General features: G+C 38.1%; 1 protein-coding gene across 2 annotated transcripts in view; it reads right to left on the reverse strand.

Annotated features, from left to right (window-relative positions):
* Positions 1 to 14,263, reverse strand: part of PPP3CA (protein phosphatase 3 catalytic subunit alpha) — a 305,211-nt gene that overhangs the window by 27,007 nt on the left and 263,941 nt on the right. For both annotated transcript variants that reach the window (XM_024574958.4, XM_045183657.3), the window contains exons 9-10: positions 9,854 to 9,979; positions 7,159 to 7,233 (exon numbers count right to left, since the gene is read on the reverse strand). In XM_024574958.4, the coding sequence (XP_024430726.3) occupies positions 7,159 to 7,233; positions 9,854 to 9,979 (201 nt within the window). The remainder of the gene's footprint in view (positions 1 to 7,158; positions 7,234 to 9,853; positions 9,980 to 14,263) is intronic.

Raw genomic sequence — 14,263 nt, forward strand, 5'->3', positions numbered from 1 at the left:
GATATGTTTCAGTTTTAATGACATACTAGATAATCAAATTTGTTTCCTTTTTATGGCATAACCATATAACAAAAGCAGTTATCTGTCATAAAGAGCACAGAGTACAAACAGCGCATTTACAGTACCAAAAAGTGATTTAGCTTCTAAATCACACACTAAAATATTAAATAATTGAAAAAGTCAACAAGAAACTAGAAGTTTTGCCTTTGACGAAATACTGAATAATCTTTTTATAAATGTCTTCCTTTTCCTTTCTTGAATTATATCATGAAAATTCAGTTATTATAAAAAATATAAGACAATGTAAAACTGGTAAAGTGATACCCATCTTTGCATACAATTTCCTCAGCAAATTATATGGATTTTTCATATGGGATGCTTCCCACAGCAGTAAAACACACAAAACTGCTTTTCTGTCCCTTGTCAGTGGTTGAAGAGGACAAAAATGATGCCCTCTGTGTGTCCTCCTTTAGTTAGGAAACACTTCACCCCAATTCATGGCCTCGCCCAACCCTCTCGACCCTCTGTGAGACCAGCATGGTTGAAGCGGGTTCCTTCTTGAACCACATTCTCAGTTCAATAAAGGCAGAGACCATGGGTTTGTTTGCCTTTGAGTACACAGAGAAGACATTCCACACATATTTTATATAGAAATATAACACAATATTAAAACGCAGATACTCTGAATTTTATTTTTTGACCTTTTTAAATGACTCCAATTTTCTTTTTTAGCAACTATAAAAATAAATGTTGCTATTTACCTCTTTTCAAAAATCTGATATCTGACAACCGAAGTTATAGCCTAGTATTTCATTTTCTTGCCAGACTTATTCTCACAGTCTTTTTCTGCCCTTGGCGCATATATTTTCAAACAGCTGCCACCTGAACTTGCTACACCAATCCCACTTCTTGTGCTCCCTTCCCTGATCCCGCCTTTCTCCTTCAGTTGTTTATCTGTCTTCTCCAGCTTCATCAAGAAGGCTTAACCTTAAAGGATCAGTCCTCGATTTTCTGATATTTCCTTCCACATAAGCCTCTTTGGAGGCCTATTTCATTCTTAACAGATTTAATTGCAGCTTTTAATTCCAAACCTCTGTCACAAGCCTAGATTTTGTTCCCCACTTCCATGACTCCATTTCCAAATCCTGCTTGAACATTTCCAGAATTATGTATGTCACTTTCACTCAAACTCTTATCTGTGACTGAATTCATCTTTCTCCTGAAACCGATGAGTCTTTCCATAAATGTTCTCATCCTCTGAGGCACCTAGGATAAGCCATCCCAATCAACTTCCTTAGCCCCACTGACGCTGTACGTGGTAAGTCCTGGGACAGCTCTTTGGAAGAGCTCCCTTTTTAATTTATTCTTAACACCATCACTGTTCAGACCTAATCACCACAACTCTCAGATACTTTATTAAGGTCCTAAATTAGCCCACTTATCCTTGGTTCTTTTCCCAAACATTTTTCTAGGCTTAGAAAAAGTATTTGCTTTTTCTCAAATACTGCTTTTATTAGGTTACTCCTCTGCTTACCAACTAGGGGTTGCACCTCAGTGTTGACAAACAAGAGTCCTACTGCCACTCTTTTTTGGTGTGTCTATATACTTTTATTTTTATATTAAAATTTGCTATTTTCTCCCCACCTGTCATTATAGGACATACAACAGTTTTGTTTTGTTTTTTTTCAGATTGGGAACCTGAAATATAGAATACTGAAATAATTCACTCAGAAACGACCATAATAACGGCCACAAGAACTCTAAGTGAACGGCTCTCAGAATGTGTGCTGCCAGATGCGCAAAGCAGAGGAGTTGTACGATGGAATTCATCTTGAACATTCAACGTGGCAAATAAATAGTTTTGATAGAAAATGATATAAACAAACCCTCTATATAGAAGTATTCCTCAAGGACCAATAAGATGTTGTGTTACTTCCACCAATTCCCAACTTTGGACTTTTAAAAGTTCTGCATAACTTTTTAAAGCCAGACGGAAAGAAGTGGAGAGACACTCTGGAACCCACGATATTAGATATGAATCTAATAATTCAAAGCAGATGATGAGAGATAATTTCCTTGTATACAATTTTGATGGTTTCTTAAAGGCATGCAAGGAACTGCTCTGATCCCGTATTTGGTGACTTGCCTGTGGTTAACATTAGGATAAGGCAAAAATGGGGATGAAGGATGAGAGTTTCACCATGTGGTTTGCTCTTTAGATGAAAGAAAGAGACATAAAGTTTAATTTAATATTAGTCTTTCCAGTACAGCCTGAAACTATATTTGGCTGGAAATATATTTATTATTGTTTCTTTCTTATTCTAAAGGATTTCAGTTTCACCTCCACAAGTCTTTAGCCAGAGTCATCACATATCAGTCTCACACATAATTTGTATATACATATAAAAAAGTGACCTTGGAGTCTAAGATTTTAGGACCTAAAAGAAAGTTCCAAATAAATATTTCTGACTCACGTAACTGTCATTAGGTCTCTAATGCTTACTGGGACTCCTGACTTCCTTAGTATAATGACAAACTCTAAAGAGGCCTTTGTGATGCAAACGGCTTGATTTCTGCAAACTGCTCCCACCCCCCACCGCCTGACTTTGGGATCCTTTACTACTCCTTGGTCTGAAATAAATCCTCTTCATTAATGAGAATCAACTAGCAAATGGGAGACATACACTTGGATTTCTTCCCTCTCTAAATGTTCTGGCGAATACCAACCCCAAATTGAAACCAGATTATCATATCATCATCCAAAATCAGAAGTGGAAACAGGAAACAAAGACCCCAATACATATAAATTAGATCCTCAAAACACATGCATTGGCATTAAACTGCTTCAAGACTTTACAAGATAATAGAAGTTTTGTATTTTATTTTCGACATAAAAGAACCACAGGCCAATTGAAAACAGCAAATGTTTTCTGGCAAGGCTATCAAACCCCTTTATTTTGTAAGGCAGAAGCTGAGCAGGAGAGAATCATGACGTGATTTCCACCCAGCAGAAGCCTAGGTAAAAGCCAGAGGACTTTTTGCTCAGAGACCAACATTTTTAACACCATGAGACGTGTCTTCTCAGAGTAGACCACGGCTAAAGGAATACAGTGAGTCTGTTACGCTTGCAGCTTATTTGACTTTCATGGCCAAATGATAATGCAAAATATCTATTTCTTTATTTTACAGTATACTTAACAGAACAAACTATGTTTAGTTATGCAGGTTGTTTTGTTAAAAAAAAAAGGCATCAAGCTGTTTCAAAGAAAAAGACTTCAAGCACTGTAATCACAGTTAGTGAAGAGTTCAAGAGTCTGAGAACGAGACAGACATTAGTCTGAATCCAGGCTCTATTATTTCACTAGCTATGTGACCTTGGACTTCACCTCACCAGGTCCTAACCACTTCGTATGTAAAACAGGGATACTCATAGCATCCACATCAACAGGCTGTTTGAGGATTAGAGATAATACAAATCTCCTGGTAAATTTATACATATACATATATACGTGTGTGTGTGTGTATGAATGACAGTTAATAATTATATTTTTGTAAAACTTTTTGGTCCAAAGGTAAAATGAGTCGAGTTAATCCATACAGATGACAGAATGAGAGCTAACACGTGTTAGCCCCTGTCACCATCGTTAAATGGTAAGAGAGAGCTGACAGAACCTGGGGGAAAAGAAGCAAAATTAATCCCATACCTTTCATTCCTCAAGGAAATCAGAAGAGCCCCTACTTTCTACAGATTTCAGAGACACTAAGAATTCAAGCTAAGATAAAAAGACAGTCATAGAGCATAAAGACACTGTACTGCGTTTGACTTTTCAGTTGACATTGAATATGCAGCAAAGCGTTGAGAAGGGCTAGACAAATGACTCACAAAGAGATCGCCCCATCCAGCCACCCTGAGAATAAATATAAAGCAATTTAAGGAAGAGCTTTAATTAAGCCCTTTGCTGTCCTGATTTCTGTTTTCACCTCTGTAGCCAATAAGCCCACGAGCCCGATAAGCAGAGCACAGAGCCAGCCCCCAGAGAGACAGACTGCAGACTGCATGCAGGAGGGGCAGGGTAGGAGGACTGGAAACCTTATCCTAAGATTGAAAATACTATCACCAAAAAAAGGAAAAGAAACTTCAATAAACTGCAGTTCCAGAGAGAGCCAAAGAGTTCTGGGGAGTTTTACAAGTTGTTCTTTAAGCACCTTTCTATAGCTTTTGTGTCGTATTAATGAAAGTCCTAAAGAACACTGCTGGTTGTGTACTCCGAAATGTAATATATCTTATGTCAAATGTACTTTTAGTTAATAATTTTGCTTTCTTTTTTATTCCCCTAAGAGGGCATATATATGAGATATGCGCTGAAAGATCGTATTTAGAGGCCGTAGCTTTTTCTCTGCGAGACTGACATAAGATTTTTTTTTTTTTTTTTTATTGTTATGCAATTACAGTTGTATGCCTTTTCTCCCCATCCCTCTACCCCACCCCAGGTGAACCCACCTCCCTCCCCCCTCTCCACCCTCCCCCTTGGTTTTGTCCATGTGTCCTTTATAGTAGTTCCTGTAATACCCTCTTCCCACTATCCCCGCCCCCACCCCCCACCCCCGCCCTGGCTATTGTTAGATTGTTCTTAACTTCAATGTCTCTGGTTATATTTTGTTTGCTTTTTTCTTCTATTGCTTATGTTCCAGTTAAAGGTGAGATCATATGGTACTTGTCCCTCACTTCCTGGCTTATTTCACTTAGCATAATGCTCTCCAGTTTCATCCATGCTGTTGCAAAGGGTATAAGCTCCTTCTTTCTCTCTGCTGCGTATAATTCCATTTAAATGTGGCAGAGAGCAGGACTACAGAAGCGGGGGGCGGTGAGGGGGTGGAGGGGTTGAGCAAAAAGGATGAAGCACTCCTGGACCTGGACAACAGTGTAGTTTGTGGGGCGGGGAGGCGGGTTGTGGTATAAAGGGGATAAATGGTAATGGAAAAATGCAATAAGAAAGAATCTTATAATAACCAAAAATAAAATAGAAATAATATGATCCAGTCAAAAATTGGAAAAATAAAATGCGGCAGAGTGAGATTTCAGCAGTCTGCTTAGAAAGAAAAAATTCTTCCAAATGCCTTGAAAAGGATGTTCACTTCTATAATTGGAGTTAACAGGCTAAAAAGCCAGTGCTGATGAGCAGAGCACACTGAACTAATAATTTTAAAGCAGAGTAAATCACAAAATGTATCCTTTCATGTAAGTGACTGAGAAAGTGGGTAATAACAACTCACTTTCAATGAAGTAAACAATGAGTCTTGGTAACACTTCACTGTGGAGGCGCACCTGCACTGTTGAAATGTGCAGGCGTTTGGGGCTCTAACACCTGGCACATCGTCAGTGCCCAGTAATATTTACTGAGCAAATGGATTAACGTGTAATTACAGACCTCTGCAGGTCTACTTATTTTATACAATATGATACACATTTATTATATTGTCTATATTATAATTATTGTCCAATGAACTTAATTACAACTGAGATTTGTTAACAGAGGAGTATCACTGTATTAATGCTGACTGAATTTCTTCTGAGGAATAAAAGGAAGATAGGGAGAGGCATGCATTGAAACATGTTTGTTGATTTTAAGATTTAGATTTCATCAGGTTGGTAGCCTTCCTTTAGGAAAAAAGTTTCTGCCATCATGAAAATATTATCTTATCTGTCAAATGATATCAGTATCTATGGAAAAGTTAAGAGTAGCAAACTGTGGCTATAACATATGGACCATCTAGAATCCGGTAAAGCACAAAATATCCACTGATCTCCCAAATACTCCAAAATATATAAATATATTTATTTAAGTTTTTATAAGTATTCTTTACATAATTCTAACCTAGTAAAAGTGTGTGTGTGTGTATATATGTGTATGTGTATATAAATATATGAGTATATACCTATATATTCATTCTCTTTCCTTCCTTATGTTGTACACCCCCTTGCCATGTGATAACTGACTGGAGAGTAGTACATGGAGACAAGAAATGTATAGAAGGGGTAAAATTATGAGATATTGAGGATAACGGCACCACTTTAAATCTACCTAAGTACACAGACTAAATTCCTCTGAGTGAGTGAACACTTCGATTTTACTTTTGCCTGCAGCCTTGGGTATTTTGCACTGAGACAGGCAACCTGTATTAAACCCAAGTGAATATTAGGTCATGCTGCTCAGATACAACTTTCAGAAAGGGCCACTTTCTCTTCTCTTTTTACTTAAACACAATTTTTAAAGGTAAAGGTTTTTATCAACTTAAACTTGCCACAGTACCTGTTTCCCCTGCTACCTTCGCCCTTTATTTTACAAACTGTCTCGTTTTGCTGGTATCAGCTGTTTGTGTGTTAGTCTCTCTAACCAGACTGCAGTCTCACCAGGTCATAGGAAGCTTGGAATCCTCTGAGTGCAGCACACCGGGCAGGTGCTTCCCAAATGTCTACGAAGATAAAGTGTGCTCTGGCCCTTTCCTCTTCTAACCACATTTTTGCTACTTTCCACTTATTTTTGGGTGCTTTTATAAGGACCAGAGTAATTTTTCTCTTCATCTTTAACCTCATCGATCTTTGTCTTTTACAGAGTAAGCATTCTTTTCTATGGTAACTGAATATGAACAGCATCTTAAGAAACAACAATAATTTGAAAAACCTAAGAGCTATTCATTAGTTATTAGAGATATAGAAAATATTGGGGTTGACGTAAATACCAACATATCAATGTAAATATCTTCTTTCATCATAGACATCAAAATTTGAATAATTGACAGGAGCAACCTCATTTAAAGGGCACATTTAACTAAAAGTTACCCAGTAAATGGTAACATCTGTTAAAAAATAAAAGATTACATTTTCTTAAATCAAGGAATCTAAAAAGTTACTTAGTAATGTGAAATACTGAAAAATGGTTACTAAAATAGTTCACTACTTAATGTTTCCAGGGTAATGGGAAAATTTTCTCATGGTTTTTGTTTCTTGTATTTTTTCAGAGCAAACAGAAATTATAATCTATCATCTCAATCATATAATTTAAAAAAATCCAAATCTTAGAAATTCATTCATAGGGTTAGCTATGAGACACCATGGAATTTATCTGGCAAATCTGCACAAAGTTTCAAGCCTCTTACCATCAAATCCATCTTCTTCCGACCCTAGTTCATCATCTGAGCAGATGTTAAGAACATTTACCAGCATCTCAGTCACTAGAGAGAAGAAAACAAAAGTCCAGATTTTCTATTACCACCTTAATTATTACTCTGGAACTTTTAATGAGCAAGCTTAGCAATGACGTTTCTTACCTGGTTTGTGTGTAGAACCTCCTGCAAAGCAGTTTCTATAAAACCTAGGTCATAAACCTTTAAGAGGCTTTATGATTCCATATAGACCCTATAAAATTATTAGCTCATGTGTACACAACCTAATGGTAAGGTTTATGAGCTATAGGTCAATAGACAATAGATACATATGTGGATGTGAACATATATGGATGTGAACCTATGAAGGAGAAAATGAATACACTATAAATCTATGAAGGAGGTTACCATGGAACTTTTTTCTTTTTTAACAAATATTTTTATTTTTTAAAGATTTTATGTATTTATTTTTAGTGAGGGGAATGGAGAAAGAGGGAGAGAAATATCAATGTGTGGTTGCTTGTCACACGCCCCCCACTGGGGACTTGGCCTGCAAAACCCAGGCATGTGACCTGACGGGGAATCGAACTGGCGAACCTTTGGTTCACAGGCTGGCACTCAATCCATTGATCCACACCAGCCAGGGCTGAATATTTATCTGTACAATGAGATCTAGATTTAGATCAGATTACAGACTTCTGTTCAGCAGGGTCTAAGTACACGGTGGATCTCTTTTTAAATTATTTTTTATTTTTTTAATTCTCTAGAGAACCCAGCACACTGATGGGCATGTGATTTGTGTTTAATAAATTTTGTTGATTGATTAGTATACTAGAAGTCATTTTAATAATATTAATTTAAAAAATGAATACTTTATTGTAGATACTGTTACATTTTATTATCAAAAGTACATTAAAAATAAAGGTTGGGTAAGTTGAATAAGAAATTTAGTTGAGTAAATAGATTATGTAAAAGTGTACAAAAATTAGTATTGCATCGCTTTTACACCAATGTGCATACTATTTACCTTTAACATTTTTAGAAATCAGGTTGGGTTCTATCATGAATGTGAAAAGTGCTTGTCCACTATTTCTTCCAGAGCTACTTTTTAAAATCAATGTTCTTCTAGAATTGAAGATACATTATAAAGAGCAAACCTTTAGTGGAGGAACATTAACCCAGAGCTTCAGTTTAATTATCAAAAGTGAATTATGTGCACAATTATATTACTCTGTTCCTTTATCATAGATGTTCGAACTCTGAATAACTGATGGAAACGACTCAATTCACGGGAATTCAAAGGTCAGCTGTGCACAGCCTCTGTCTCCAGGGAACACACACGGGACACTGGTGTCTGAGATCTGGCCAGTGCCACAGAATGGGGACACGGTGTAGGACTGGAGACGTTTACCAGAGACTGTTACAATTCACTGTCACACACTTTGGTGCACAAAGGGAAGACTTCTTTGCTGACAATTCATAACTTCCTAGTCATTTTAAAGAAATGCATTTAAAGAAAAAAAAACAAACACTGTAGGAAGTAAATATTGCATGTATTAATATAAATAAACAAACATTTCAGAAATATGTGAGGCTTTTCTCCATAACCCTCTCAGAGGACATCATTTTTCTGAAATGCGTGCAAACGCAAGTCTTTATGACAATGCCGTTCACCTTCCCACACTTTGCGTGTGGAGACGCAGGAAGACCAGTCGTCTGTTACCGTAAGGCCTCCTGAAGCAAAAGCACAAGCCCGCTGTCTGCAGGCCCCTTCTCACACTTTTGGTGAGGTTTAGGTCAAAACATAAAAACAAAACAAAAGGGGAAGGCAGGCAGGCAGGCAGGCAGATCAGTTCTTCTGGAAAACTGGGGCAAGTTAATAGACAACTTTTTAAGTATAAATTTGTCTCCTCTTGTAACACAGTCATGGCCACTGTTTTTAATAAACTATTTTGTTGGTGTTGTACATGTAGTCCTTCAAAATACTGTAGTCATTAATCGCTGTTAATCAGTGGTCACTCCTAGGACAGAAATGTGAGGAGAGCGCTGCTATCTCAACGTTTTAATTTGATAAGTAGTTTGTAAAATAAAATAGCATTTTTAAATTATAACACAAAGAGACTTTTTTAAAAGGCAGTCATTATGACTTGAAGCCAGTTAAATATGTGTCTCTGTTATTTCTGAGTTGTATTATTCTGTGATTATATTAATTCCAATATTCCATATTTCTTTTATTGCCCCTTAATCCGTTCACTGTACTCTGTTAATAGGATCCTCACTGACACTTTCAAATCATACCTCTCATGGCATAACCTGTGCGTGTTATTGGGGAGGCCAGTGATTTGCAACCTTTTTCATCTCATGGCACAGACAAACTAATTACTAAAATTCTGTGGCACATGAAAAATATACTTTTTGCCCATCCGACAAAAAACAGGTATAATTCTGACTCATTCACACCAGATGGCTATTATTGCGTTGGCTGTTGTCATGCTTGTATTTGACAGTATGAAGACAATGAGGCCCGTGCCCCTGAGTAAACGGTTAGGTACGGCATGCTTTAAACATCCTTGCGGCACACGGTTGAGAGTCGCTGGGGCGGGTTAAGGTGTTTCATGGTAAAACGGCCTCCATCTCCTCTCCTTCCTACACCATTTCATTAAGAATACTCCAGGATTCCACAACACACCTTTCTCCCCAACGAATGGCAGAGACCACGTGAACACATCCATGAAATTTGGAAGCCAGTACGGGTGAGGAGAACAGTTGAACTGCCTGATGTTCATGACGTTGTTCTCATACTTCAATACTGCAGCTGCAAACAAAGAGAAGAGTGTTAGATTCACAAGCGCAGATTCCTGCCTTTCCACATGGCTTTGGTCGATCAAGAAAATTCAACTGTCTGACTTGAGTCCAAAACACCAAGGCAAATAGCTTAATTAATCATGAATGGTTACAGTACTTATGGACTTAAAACTTCATTCGGTGTAATATGTAACTGTACAATATATAAATACTAAATATGAAATGGCATTGTAATTTGGCAAATATTCATATAAAGTAGTTAATAAAATGTTTAATTGAATCCAAGAACATTTTGGTCTTAGTTAATATCTGATGATACTAATAAAACTGTCCTAGTTTTTTCTGACATAATTTAATAGTGTCAAGTATTTGTACAGAATTTATTCTATTTTTTAAAAGACACACTTTCTTCCAGTAGAACTCACAGTATGTACACTAAGCAGTTTAAAGTAGATTGTGTTCTTGACTTGACAAAGTAAATGTTTGGACTGAATTCTGCATTAAATAATATGCTGGTGACTGACTCCACCCTTGGTTTCTGAAAAGGATGAATCATCCATACTTCAGGAAAACGAATCTGTCCCTCACTCTGCGTTCTGGGTGTCTGTAGGCTGCAGATGGCCTCACGTAGAGGTCCCCAGCGTCTCACTTCCACCCAGGTTTAGAAATTCATGCCCTAGTAATCCGGACACAGGATTAGCAGGACTCAGTGAGTGCTTTCAGTGAAGGAAAAGCTACCTACTTTAATGGGGTCACTTTTTTCTATGAATAGACAATTTTAGGTTTTGGGGAATTGTCAGGACTGAACTTTGACACCATGTTATTTTGATTACCCTATCACGGCATAACCAGCATTTTATTAGTGGAGATTATTGAACAGATCCTAGATGATGTCACAAGACTTTTTTTCCTGTTGTTGTTTAGGGGTCTGAAATATAGAAAATTATTTCATTACTTTTTAAGTTTTAGACCGACTTTTACATAACGGTGTGTTGTAGTATGTGATTATAGATAACAAAACAAAGGCAGCCCTGAAAATCTATTTTTGAAAAGCAATTGAAAGTTTACTGGGTTTGAGCTTTTATATTAAGATCTGCACTAATATCCCTTCTTACTTAATGGTATCTTGAACATTACATGGCTTTCATAACTCTGTATGTGCTCTTCCACATGGAATATTTTCTCAGAAACCTCTGAATATCCAAATTCTCCCTGTTCTTTGGCGTCCAGTCCAAACACTATTCCCTCAGTGAAGTGTTTTCTGATTCCTTCTGGTGAATTCCAAAAGCCCTTGACTTACTCTTCTCTGCTGCATTTATCACTCAGTTTTGGCCACAGCTCCTCTGTGTGCGTGCAGATACCCGACCCCCCTCCCTTTCGTTAAGGACAAGAATCGTACAGCAGACTTTCTGCTCTTTATGCCGCACACACCACCACTTCAGCACGGTGCTCCGGACATTCCCTTTCCCCTACAGTGGTCTTCAAGAACATTCTTACTAATCTCCTCTTTTTTCATACTTTCAAGGATCTTTTATTTCCTTAGTTATATAAAAGTTATCTTATATTTTGATAATTCCAACATCTGAAATGTCTGGTCTGTTGTTTCTGCTGCCTCCCATAGTGGATTCTTTCCTTGTGGTGTTTGTGAAAATTTGTTTTTAACCCAAAGATGCTCATTTTCCTTAGAGCAGAGGTTTTTATTCAGGGCGATTTGTAACCCTGCCCCCCAAAAGCACCTCAGACTTTTTGTTTGTTTCTGACATCTAACTGAGAAGTCAGGGATGCTGCTCCTACAGGGCAGGAGGGCTCCCAAACCCCTCTGCCCCAAACATCGTTGTGCAAGGCGGAGGGAACTCTCCAGAGGTGTTTGCCTCTGCCAATGGCCTGGCCCCCCAACCTGGGCCACCTGAAATCCTGCGCTTGAGGTCTCAGGAGGCAAGTGGATGTCACCGTGCAGGGAACACCAGGGCCAGGTAGTCCCTGCAGCTGAGGGTCAGCCTCAGGTGAAGGTCTCCCGATAACAGTCACCCTGGGGCAGACCTGCGTCCTGTCTCCTGTCTCCCAAGTCCCTTGTTTGACCCTTCCTCATATGAGATGGTTTCTCGAGTGTCTTCCTCATCCTGCTCATCCCTATTCTGGCCACATGCCACCATGGCAATGCTGCTGTTCAACTGGTCCAGGACTAACTTAATCTTCTTGGCCGGTTTGATCCGTGCAGAATAGGGGGGGCACACACAGTTTTCTGTGATTTGGATACTACATGTATTATATTACAGCCTAATAATATGTTGAAGGTTTTAGCAGCTTGCAGAAAAGTAAGGTCTCTGCTTTGAATCATGTTTCTGCCTAACCGCTGGGGAGTTATAGGGAACAGAATTACAGACACCTTGGGGACAAGAACTGAAGACAGTGCAGTTAACTTGGATCTGAAGGGAGTTACCCTCCTCTTCCCATGGATTTCTGAATTCTGCAGATTTCTGTAAACCCATTCTTCCTCACATTACCCTCTCATTTGTGCCATATGTCATTTGGCCTCAGGACACATTCATAAAACACATAAAATGAAGAAAACGTGGTAAATTACTAGACCAGTGCTTCTCATCCGCCAGATGGGAGAGAGAAAGAATTGCCCCCCTTTGCGAGCGCTGCCCGAGCACCGGCTCTGTGGTAAAAGGCCTTCATTGTTTCGGAATGCTGCGTTTATAGCAAGAGTGGAGCCTCAGATCTTCCAAACATGGTTTAACATTCTAACTCGTCCTTTTGAAGAGTAATTTGTCCTCTAAGTTTCTCCCAGTTTTTGTTAGCATAAGGTTAGTAGAGCAAAAGGAAGGAAATTAAGTGTCATAATGCCCTGCAGAACTGGGAGAGGCTTTATATAATATGTAATTTAATCCTTCCTACAAATCTGAGAAGCAGGTGTGACTGCCTGTATGTTACAGACTAAGGGACTGAGGCTGAGAAGTGAAGTGACTTGCTTAAGACCATGCAACCATGCAACTAGAAGACCTCACTCTTATTTATGTATTTATTTTTTAAAGATTTTATTTATTGATTTTTACAGAGAAGGGAAGGGAGAGAGGGAGAGAAACATTGATGTGTGGTTGCCTCTTGAGCACCCCCTACTGGAGACCTAGCCTGCAACCTAGGCATGTGCCCTGACTGGGAATCGGACCTGCAACCCATTGGTTTGTGGGCCGGCACTCAACCCACTGAGGCACCTCAGACAGGGCTGATCTCACTCATAGTTAAATTCAGCTTTTACTGACACCAAATTCATGGCCTTTCTACCTTTCCCTTTTGTCTCTCATACATTTATATGAATTCTAGCCCTAGCTGTTACAATAATTTAACTTTCAGTATGGTATTCATAATTAAAGACATTTTAGCTTTTGCCAAAATATAAGTTTGAGAAAAACAGGACACAAATTCACAGGTGAAGGTAAGGGTTGTGCAGTAGCTAAAATGGTTGTTTGGTAGCGGGTGAGATAAAGTATTTATTCATTTGACATTATGCAACACAATTTATCTGAATGCTTACTAATAAAGCAGATACTGTATCAGATTTTATTTTCATTAACAGCAGAAATAATAAATTTTAACAATAGCTACACTTACTTAGCATCTACTGAATACCAGGCACTATGTTTGGTCCTCTACAAACAATCACAAATCTCCACAATATCCTCGAAAGTGGTTCTTATAATTTGTGTTTTAAAAATAAGCAAACATAGAGGTTATTTGCCCAAGATCACACTTGAGAGGCAGCAAAGCTCAGTGTGGGCCTGAATCTAAAGTCCCTGATCTTTCTAGCATTCCATGGTACTCTTACCCTAACGACATAAATCATTCAGTGCCTATCAAATGTTGGACACAGATTCTCCCTCTACATTTATTCTTTTTTTTAAAAAGGAGCACTGGACTGGAAGGCCAAGAACCCGGATGGCTAGATGGGTTCTGTCACTAATTACTCGCGAGACCCCCAGTCACTAAATGTCTCTAGATCTCAATTACCTCATCTAACCACATGGGTTTGTCTAAATGACTTACAACTTCTTCTAGATCTGATGATGTTAATGAACTCTGAAACAAAGACCTCATCGTTAGTACAATGATTGTTTAATATTCTCAGTAATTTTCGAGGTTATTAATAGAACTTTTAAACTATTTTGCTATAGTTTAAAAAATACAAATGTAACAGTATATATTCTTTTTTCTTCAGCAACATAAAATATTCATGCAAAAATACTTTTCAAATAACCTAACTAATAAGCTACTCATAAATTTTGATGTTTTA

This window comes from Desmodus rotundus, chromosome 4, assembly GCF_022682495.2.
Source record: "Desmodus rotundus isolate HL8 chromosome 4, HLdesRot8A.1, whole genome shotgun sequence".
NCBI lineage: Eukaryota > Metazoa > Chordata > Mammalia > Chiroptera > Phyllostomidae > Desmodus > Desmodus rotundus.